The following is an 11,239-nucleotide window of genomic DNA, read 5'->3' as shown; positions in this document are numbered from 1 at the left end:
ATTTTGACAAATTTTCTAAAGAAATAAAATTTTGACAAATTTTCTAAAGAAATAACGTTTTTCTAACGAAAGAAAAATTTGTCAAAATTTTCTTTCTTTAGAAAACGTATTGCAAAATAAGTTTTTTTTGTTTTAAAATTTTCTTCAAAGTTTTTTGGATTATTTTTGACTAGAGTGGCAACCATAAAAGTAACCCTCCGATTTGCTTCTTGGCATTCTAGAAAGCGCTATTTTTTATCATATTTGCCTAAAATTGAAAATTTGGACATATTTTAGAGATATTTAGATCGGGAATCATACTTTCTGTTAATGAGGCAAGTATTAATCGGACCACCAACTTATACTATTATCTTTTTATATGTACATTCTCAGTATATGAAACAAATTCTTATCTGTCAGGTAGAGATTTTAAACACTGTGCCCTATTTGTAGTGTGATACAGTTTTTTGGAGGGCGATTGTGGCAGGTGCTCAAGTGGCGCTCAACTATCTGCAATTAGTGATGGACAGACATGCCGAAAGACGGACAGTATGAATGATAAAGAAAGGGCTGGCCGGAACACTCGAATTATTACTGGAACAAATACAATGAATTTCCAATGTTGTAATTGTAGCATTGGCTTTGGGCGGAGATCAAAGGGTGCTGGTCATCGTGATGGATGTAACATTGAATTTTGATTTTATTTGGATTTGCAATAAAAGTGAATTTACTGAGGTACGTTTGTTCAATAGAAAAACAAGAAAAATTGGGATTGCATATAAAAGTGGTTGATTGTCGAAATGTCTTCATTAGTTCCTCAAGATTTCAACAAATAGCAACATAACCTCCTACATATTCGTAGGATTTTTATATAAAACAAAGCAAAAAAAAGATTAAAATGGCCTTTAAATATAGCATTTTTATTACTATGTTGGTAGCTGCCAGCGCCGGCTATATTGGTTCTTCTCCCACTTACTACGCCACTCCTACATATGTTACTAAGCAATCAAATCCTAGTGAGGAAGTCGAGGCCCAAACTCAATATTCCAAATTGATGCATACACCATACACCAACTTGCACAAAAAGGAGGATATACGCAACAATAATAAAGCAGTGACTTATTCCTCACCTTCTATTCATCAAAAGACTGCTGTTTATTCAACTCCAGCCGCACCAAAGCCAGTCTATCATATGCCAGAAATTCATGAGGATCAACCCGATCATGTGTATAATGTACCAGCTCCAACTGCTTCGGTTTACACACAGACCGTCCCTGATAATTCCATGTATAGTCCAGCTTTGATTGGATATACTCATCCCACTCCCGGTCCCACACATTACACTTATTCTTCACCAGCAACATTTGGCCATTATACCCCTAACTCTGCTGCTACCTACCAACAAGAGTCTCCTTCTAAGTCTTATATCCAAGAATCAACTGCTTCATCCTATAACCATCAAAATGGTGGTCAACATTCTCTCTACCACAAAGAAACTCCATCTACTACCACGTATACACATGGTCCAGCTGCCTCAACTTATAGCCACAATGGTCAAGGAGTCTCCGCATATGGTTCGAGCCAAACTGTTCGTTATTCACCAGCAAATATGGTCTCTCATATGAGCTTTGATGGATTTGGAACCCATTGGGGTTATTGAGTGATTTGAAAAATTCATCTCAATTGGAGAATATTGTAAATACTTTTTGTTGTTTTTTTTTCGATTTATTTAATTGTTCATCTATCTCATATTTGTTCCATGTAAATTTCATTCATCCAACATAGGTATACGATTAAAACTTTTTATTGTAGTCAGCATAAACTAGTGTGTGTTAATCCTTTATATACCCCAACTTTTATACCCTCCACCACACAGTGGTTCCAAATCGCTTTTTTTGGTAATAATTCTACAACTTTTGAACGGATAAAGATATCAACATAATTTTTTCTTTGGGTGAAAGCTGAGGTGTTTTCCTCTAATTTGCAAGTTTGTGGGTCCCTATGGGAAATTTCAAGCAACTCTAAGTAAAACAAGTAAGGAAAGTCTAAAGTTGGGTGGGCCGACTATATTATACCCTGCACCACTTTGTAGATCTGAATTTTCGATACCATATCACATCCGTCAAATGTGTTGGGGCCTATATATAAAGGTTAGTCCCAAATACATACATTTAAATATCACTCGATCTGGACAGAATTTGATAGATTTCTACAAAATCTATAGACTCAAAATGTAAGTCGGCTAATGCACTAGGGTGGAACACAATGTTAGTAAAAAACAAGTAAGTAAAGTCTAAAGTCGGGCGGAGCCGACTATATTATACCCTTCACCACTATGTAGACAAACATTTGTGTTACCATCTCAACTACTTAAAATTTGCTGGGAGCTATACAAAAGTTTGCATTTCCAGATACAAATACTGTTAATGGAAACAATTTGTTGTATTTCTACAAAAACTCTAGAATTAAAATTTAAATCGGCTAACGCCCTGGGATAAAACACGATGATAGTAAAAAATATGCGAAATATGAAGCGAGAGAAATTTTAATGCAACTGTACAAAAGAGATTTATGATTTTTCAGGCGATACATATGTATTCGAGATATAGGACAATTAGAGTAATATTTACAATTTTTGCTACTCAGCAGTGGCGATTTTACAAGGATATTGGTTAGATCTCGCCAAGATATGTGGTCAAGTGTGGGTTGTGATATATTATTTGGTCTAGTCGGGCGACTTGGAGCCTTATTTAAAACTCATCCGTTCTGTGGAAATTTTGGCATTGCAGTGTGTAGGATATGGCTAAGATATGGGGAAATCATCACAGAATTTTGTGTAAAGTGTTAGAATTTTGGCCATATTTGTATTCTCAGAGGAAACTATCCAGTCAATTGGAGGAAAATCCCATTGAAAATGGGTCTAAAATATGAAACAGTCTACCATATTTCCCCAACTCTGGTGTACGTATATATGGGAGCTATATACAATCTCAACCAATTTTGACTAACTTTGACATGCATAGTTAGAATAATAATAAGTATAAGTCTAAAGTCGGGCGGGACCGACTATATTATACCTTGCACCACTTTGTAGATCTAAATTTTCGATACCATATCACATCCGTCAAATATGTTGGGGGATATATATATAAAGGTTTGTCCCAAATACATACATTTAAATATAACTCGATCTGGACAGAATTTGATAGACTCCTACAAAATCTATAGACTCAAAATTTAAGTCGGCTAATGCACTAGGGTGGAACACAATGTTAGTAAAAAAATATGGGAACATTTAAGTCTGAAGCAATTTTAAGGAAACTTCGCAAAATTTTATTTATGATTTATCGCTCGATATATATGTATTAGAAGTTTAGGAAAATTAGAGTCATTTTTACTACTTTTCGACTAAGCAGTGGCGATTTTACAAAGAAAATGTTGTTATTTTGATCATTTTTGTCGAAATCAGGAAAACATATATATGGGAGCTATATCTAAATCTGAACCGATTTCTACCAAATTTGGCACGCATAGCTACAATGCTAATTTTACTCCCTGTGCAAAATTTCAAGTACATCGTAGTAAAAGATTGGCCACTGTGGTCATATGAGTGTAAATCGGGCGAACGATATATATGGGAGCTATATCTAAATCTGAACCGATTTCATCCAAAATCAATAGGGATCTATTCTGAGCCAAAACACATACTTGTGCCAAATTTGAAGTCGATTGGACTAAAACTGCGACCTAGACTTTGATTACAAAAATGTGTTCACGGACAGATGGACATCGCTATATCGACTCAAGAGCCCACTCTGAGCATTTTTGCCAAAGATACTATGTGTTAGGAGGTGTAAGATACCTTGCCATCGGCAAGCGTTACCGCAACTTAAGTAATTCGATTGTGGATGGCAGTGTTTAGAAGAAGTTTCTACGCAATCCATGGTGGAGGGTACAAAAGCTTCGGCCTGGGCGAACTTACGGCCGTATATACTTGTTTTTTTTTTTTTTGATTAGCGGGGATTACCATTCCCAAAATTCGTATCAAAAATCCCCAAAAGTGGCGACATATCTTAAAAAACTTAATTTTTTTGTAATTTCATTTCTCAGATGTTTACTGGTAGGATGTTGAAACCTTTCACAGTTAGTTAGTGCACACATGAGGCTTTTTGGAATTGTTTCTAGAATTTTTTAAAACAATTTTTTTTCTTTTTTAAAAAGTACCGAATTGGGATGAGATGAACTCTTATACTACTTGACCAAAATAGCCGATAAATGCTTAAAACGTATTTATTTGGTCTTCTATAAAAAACAATAAAAAAAGAATTGGAAAAAGTCCAGAAAAAATGTTACGACAGATATATAGATACTTTTTTCGAAAAAATTGGTCAAAATTCGGTACTTTTTAAATTACAAATTGTGGAGTCAAACGTTTTATCTTAAGCACATAGGTACACACTTTTTTCTTATAAAATGCTTAGAATTTTTATATAGAGCCCTTATACCTTGGAGGAGTAAATTTCATCCGATCCGGTTGAAATATGGTACGAACATGTAACATTAATTGTTTCTATTTTTTGTAATTTCATTGTAAGACATTTATCTTTCATTATCGCAATATTTACAGAATTCAAAGTCAGTGTTTTCGGAAGCATATAATCACATTCATTTGTTTATCTATTAAATGGTGGTAACATGTCACGTTGATATTACTTCAAAGGCACTTTCTACAAATTTGACGAATTTAAAATACCCTGCATTCTTATTACAAAGGTATACAACTTTAACGGAGAGACGCAAATTGTAATGAAGTTAATATAAATAAGTATATACGGCCGTATGTTCGGCCAGGCCAAATCTTATGTACCCTCCACCATGTATATTTGCATAAAAACTCCTACTAAAGACTGTCATCCACAATCGAATTTCTTGGGTTGCGGTAACACTTGCCGATGGCAACGTATCTTAAATCTTCTTAACACCGTCTTCTAAATTGTATGTTAGTCCATACCGGGTATATAATAAACAAAAACAACAGCAGTAAGTTCGGTCGGGCCGAATCTTAAGCACCCACCACCCCTGATATATCAGGGGGGTTTGAAGACAGATATTCTCCCAAATAGAGCAGTTCAAATAGTACACTTCCGAAGATAAATCTAAAGATTTTACATATGAAGACTATATCAGATTCTGGATTTATAGGCCAAATTAACGAATTACAATGTACTACTCTAATTTTTGTTTATGTTTTATAGGAATCATTAATATCCCTTGTAGGTTTCTATAAGCCCAAGAAATAAAATCGGGAGATCAGTCTATATAGGGGATATACCAAAACATGAACCAATACTCACTATTTTCGGCACACCTCTTTGTGGTCCTAAAATACCTCTAGATTTTCAATTTCAGGAAAATTGGATAGAAACTACGGTTTTTATAAGCCCAAGACCTGAAATCGGGAGGTCGGTTTATATGGGGACTATATCAAAACCTGGACTAATATAGCCTATATTCGAACTTGACCTGCATGCAGATAAAAGAAAAGAGTTTGTGCGAAATTTCAGCACGATTGCTTCATTATTGAAGACTGTAGCGTGATTACAACAAACAGACGGAAATGGCCATATCGTCTTAGAATTTCTCTTTGATCAAGAATATAAATATATTATATAGTCGGAAAACGATATTTCGATGTGTTACAAATGGAATGACAAACTTATTGTATCCCCGTCACTTTATATGGTGGTGGGTATAAAAAAGGCCGATTAAATACGTATATAATTAAGTTTGACAAAATTTTCTATAGAAATAAAATTTTGACAAAGTTTTCTATAGAAATAAAATTTTGACAAAATTTTCTATAGAAATAAAATTTGGACAAAATTTTCTATAGAAAGAAACAAAAATTTTGAAAACGTTGATAATTGGTTGATAGTTTTGCTGCAGTAGAAGATGCTCATGAGGAATGTGGTAATTCCGAAACGTGCGTCCATCCAACCATCTTGCAATCTATAGGACTTTGCCCAAATAAATTTGACAAACATTCTTTTCCTCTGTTGGTTAAGCTACACTTGTAGTTTAGTCAATGCATGGTTTTAAGCTGAAATCAAAAACAACAATATGAAATAAAATTTTGATAAAATTTTCTATAGATATTTTTTTTTTGCTATAGAAATAAAATTTTGACAAAGTTTTCTATAGAAAAAAAAAATTTTGACAAAATTTTCTATAGAAATAAAATTTTGAAAAAAATTTCTATAGAAATAAAATTTTGACAAAATTTTCTATAGAAATACAATTTTGACGAAATTTTCTATAGAAAGAAAATAAAATTTTTAAAAATTTTTTATAGAAATAAAATGTTGACAAAATTTTCTGTAGAAATAAAATTTGGACAATATTTTCTATAGAAATAAAATTTTGACAAAATTATCTATAGAAATAAAATTTTCTATAGAGATAAAATTTTTACAAAATTTGCTATAGAAATAAAATTTTGACAAAATTTTCTATAGAATTAAAATTTTGTCAAAATTTTCTATATGTTTCGTTCGGAAGTAAGCGTGATTTCAATAGACGGACGGATGGACATGATTAGAGCGACTCAGAATATCTTAGAGCAATATTTCGATATGTTACAAACGTAATGACAAAGTTAACCCTATGGTGGAGGGTATAAAAATTTATATTTAACAAGTAAGGAAAGTCTAAAGTCGGGCGGGGCCGACTATATTATACCCGGCACCACTTTGTATATGGGAGCTATATCTAAATCTGAACCGATTTCAACCAAATTTGGCACGCAGAGCTACAATGCTAATTCTACTCCCTGTGCAAAATTTCAACTAAATCGGAACAAAAAAATTGGCCTCTGTGGTCATATGAGCGTAAATCGGCCAAAAGCTATATATTGGAGCTATATCTAAATCTGAACCGATTTCAACCAAATTTGGCACGCATAGCTACAATGCTAATTCTACTCCCTGTGCAAAATTTCAACTAAATCGGAGCAAAAAATTGGCCTATGTGGTCATATGAGTGCAAATCGGCCGAAAGCTACATATTGGAGCTATATCTAAATCTGAACCGATTTCCAAAATCAATAGGGATCTATTCTGACCCAAAACACATACTTGTGCCAAGTTTGAAGTCGATTGGACTAAAACTGCGACCTAGACTTTGATTACAAAAATGTGTTCACGGACAGACGTGCCAAATTTGGCACGCATAGCTACAATGTTAATTCTACGCCTTGTGCAAAATTTCAACCAAATTGGCTTCTGGGACCGTATTACTCCATATCGGGCGAAAGATATATATGGAAGCTATATCTAAATCTGAACCGATTTCAACCAAATTTGGCACTCTTGACTATAGTACTAATTGTTCTTATTGTGCAAAATTTTAAGCAAATTAGGGTAAAACTTTGGTTTCTGGGGCCATATAAGTCCATATCGGGCGAAATATATATATGGGAGCTATATCTAAATCTGAACCGATTTCCAAAATCAATAGGGATCTATTCTGACCCAAAACACATACTTGTGCCAAGTTTGAAGTCGATTGGACTAAAACTGCGACCTAGACTTTGATTACAAAAATGTGTTCACGGACAGACGGACATGGCTATATCGACTCAGGAGCCCACCCTGAGCATTTTTGCCAAAGACACCATGTGTCTATCTCGTCTCCTTCTGGTGTTGCAAACATATGCACTAACTTATAATACCCTGTTCCATAGTGTGGCGCAGGGAATAATTAATCTAATTTTAAGCAAAGTTTATAAATTTGCGTTTGAAATATAAACTTGCGTTAATATTTAATTCTTTCCAAGAAATTTGTCCTCAATATTGTACAAATGTCGTGCCCTAAACTTTTTGTTGTGTAATCTTTCATGTTAGATCAATATTTTTTTCCGTCTATATAGAAAACAGAGTAAACTGTTTTATACCACAAATAAACTACCTCGTACGAAAATTTAACCAAATTGTATTCTACTTTCGACATTTCCGCAAGGAGTTGCTAGAACAACATTTAAAAGTCTGCTGTCGAAACACATCTTAATATTTCAGTTCAAGTTTGAAATTCTACCAGAAGAAAGTGGACGTCAGAAAACCTGCTACATATTTTAAAATATTCAGATTTGCTGCGAATGTTCATCTTAATTGAACCAGTAATGATAAATGAGTACAAAGCCACTATAACCACTATAAATTCATTTATCAAAGAGTTTTAAGAAGAGTCCGCATAGATGACTAGAAATGGCGCTCTATTGCTCTATTGGTGTGCACGTGACACGAAATTGTCGTGACTCTCGAAAATTTTCGTGATTCGTGCGTGAGTCGTGAGTCACGCTCATGACAACAGCGTGAGTGTGTGTGAGCGTGATTAACAAACCAAAATGTCGTGAGTGAGCGTGAGTCACGAAAATAATATCTTCGTGAGTGTGCGTGAGTAACGAATTACAATCACGAAAATATTCCTGCTCACCAACATAAAACGCATAAGAGTTAAATTCAATTACAATTTTAGTGGCACCTGGGATGTTAAGAGTTTAATAACACTCTCGATTTTAATAATGTACATGTTTTCAGACATTTCGGTAAGGTAAATTAATCATAAAATTCGTGAGTCACGATATTTTTCGTGAGTCACGGTATTTTTCGTGCGTGAGTACAAATTTTCTTTTCGTGAGTGTGCGTGAGACCTACCAAAAAATATCGTGCGTGAGCGTGCGTGAGTATGATTTTTCAGTCGTGAGTGTGCGTGAGTAAACTATTACTTACGTGCACACCTCTAATTTGTTGCTCTTAGGATTCCGGACGAAATTATTAACCGATTTTAATGATATTTGGTATCGGGTGGTTGTTTGGCACAAGGGCGAACGAAGATCCAAAGAAAATATTGTCGTGAGGCCAAAGATTTCATGTCCTCAAAATACGTATGCGAATTTTGCTTAACATAGAAGACGAATTTTTCCGATATAAAGTTTTTTCCTTGTCCAAAGTTGATAAATTTTTCAATGCAGTAGTTTTGTCCTTATAGTTGTGATTCGAAAGGATTTTGTTTGACTAAGGACAATTTGGCTTTAATAATTCTGACAAGTTGAAAATTAATGACAAAACTCAAATTTAAAAGGGAATTGTGTCTTAAATGTATCCTCAATTCAATTCACCGCTTCTTTGGCCCGGCATCAATACTAAAATCGTTATTGTAAAGACAAATTTGACACAAGGTAATTTTTCAGCATTTCTCAAGCTAGCAAAATGTTGTCGAAATCAGTCCTGATTTAGATATAGCTCTCATATACATGTATTGCCCGATTTTCCAAAATTTAGCCATAATAAACGATAGTATTCAAAATTGCAACAATTGTACATCCTATAGTGTTAAACAATCCTGCAAAATATCATTGGAAATTTTCTTTCTATACACGCAAAAAAATATTTCCTTCCTCCCAAATGGAATTTTAGACAAATAAATATCGTTTCCCATTTGCTTTTCACTATGAGGAAGTTTGTTTGGGAGAAGAGTATATACTTTTTGTGATAAACTTTGATTCTTTTAAAGGATGTAATTTTTATACCCTTCACCACTACTGTGGTACAGGGTATAATAAGTTTGTGCATTTGTATGTAACGCCAAGAAGGAAAAGTCTGAGACCCATCGTTTAGTATACCGATCGTCTTAGAATTAAATTCTGAGTCGATTTAGCGATGTCCGTCTGTCTGTCTGTCCGTCTGTCTGTAGATGTATTTTTGTGTGCAAAGTACAGCTCGCAGTTTTAGTCCGATTGTCCTAAAATTTGGTATAGGGTCCTGTTTCGGCTCAGAGACGATCCCTATTGATTTTGGTTTAGATTTGAAAATCGGTTTAGATTTAGATATAGCTGCCATATATATTTTTCATCGATCTGGTCATAATTGGCGTGTATATCAACCGATCTTCCTCAAATTCCGTACATTCGAATATTTTAAGAGTCTCGAAAAACTTGCAAAATATCAGCCAAATCGGTTCAGATTTAGATATAGCTCCCATATATAGCTTTCGCCCGATTTACACTCATGTGCCCATAGAGGCCAATTTTTTGCTCCGATTTAGTTGAAATTTTGCACAGGGAGTAGAATTAGCATTATAGCTATGCGTGTCAAATTTGGTTGAAATCGGTTCAGATTTAGATGTAGCTCCCATATATAGCTTTCGCCCGATTTACACTCATATGTTCACAGAGGCCAATTTTTAACTCCGATTTAGTTGAAATTTTGCACAGGGAGTAGAATTAGCATTGTAGCTATGCGTGCCAAATTTGGTTGAAATCGGTTCAGATTTAGATATATCGCCCATATATAGCTTTCGCCCGATTTACACTCATATGTTCACAGAGGCCAATTTTTAACTCCGATTTAGTTGAAATTTTGAACAGGGAGTAGAATTAGCATTGTAGCTATGCGTGCCAAATTTGGTTGACATCGGTTCAGATTTAGATATAGCTCCCATATATATGTTTTTCTGATTTCGACAAAATGGTCAAAATACCAAAATTTTCCTTGTTAAATCGGCACTGCTTAATCGAAAAGTTGTACAAATGACTCTGATTTTCCTAAACTTTTAATACATATATATCGAGCGATAAATCATAAATAAACTTTTGCGAAGTTTCCTTAAAATTGCTTCAGATTTAAATGTTTCCCCTATTTTTTTTACTAAAATTGTGTTCCACTCTAGTGCATTAGCCAACTTAAATTTTGAGTCTATAGATTTTGTAAAAGTCTATCAAATTCTGTCCAAATCGAGTGATATTTAAATGTATGTTTTTGGGACAAACCCCCCAACACATTTGACGGATGTGATATTGTATCGAAAATTTACATCTAAAAAGTGGTGCAGGGTATAATATAGTCGGCCCCGCCCGACTTTAGACTTTCCTTACTTGTTTTTTCTGGAATCTGGCATCTTCCGTAACAATTTTCTCTTTTCCACGAGTTTGTCTGTAATACAAACAATCTAGAAGAAATGATTCGATTTTTATACATTTTTTAAATCTTACCTTTCGCCTGGACGGAGAATCGAACCGCGGACCATACAGTTTGTAAGCCAACCCACTATCCACTGGGCAACGTAGCTGTTATTGTCATCGACAGACCATTATCGCTATAGCCATAATGGATCAATTAATTTCGTGATTGAAAACAAAAAAAATTTTTTGGTGTGAACACACACAGTCAAGCAGTTATATTTATAAAGCATAGTTTTCGGCGCC

The 11,239-nt window shown here is 34.4% G+C and overlaps 1 protein-coding gene across 1 annotated transcript; it reads left to right on the top strand.

The window, feature by feature from the left end:
• Window positions 1-632: 632 nt before the first annotated feature.
• LOC142234516 (uncharacterized) lies at window positions 633-1,801 on the top strand. Its single transcript, XM_075305677.1, has one exon. It carries the CDS (start codon window positions 878-880, stop codon window positions 1,637-1,639), a length of 762 nt encoding a protein of 253 aa, XP_075161792.1. The 5' UTR covers window positions 633-877; the 3' UTR covers window positions 1,640-1,801.
• The last annotated feature ends 9,438 nt before the right edge of the window (window positions 1,802-11,239 follow it).

Source organism: Haematobia irritans, chromosome 4 (assembly GCF_050003625.1).
Source record: "Haematobia irritans isolate KBUSLIRL chromosome 4, ASM5000362v1, whole genome shotgun sequence".
NCBI classification, from domain to species: domain Eukaryota; kingdom Metazoa; phylum Arthropoda; class Insecta; order Diptera; family Muscidae; genus Haematobia; species Haematobia irritans.
Note: the sequence above shows the minus strand (reverse complement) of the source record. Positions and strands in the feature narration are given on the sequence as shown.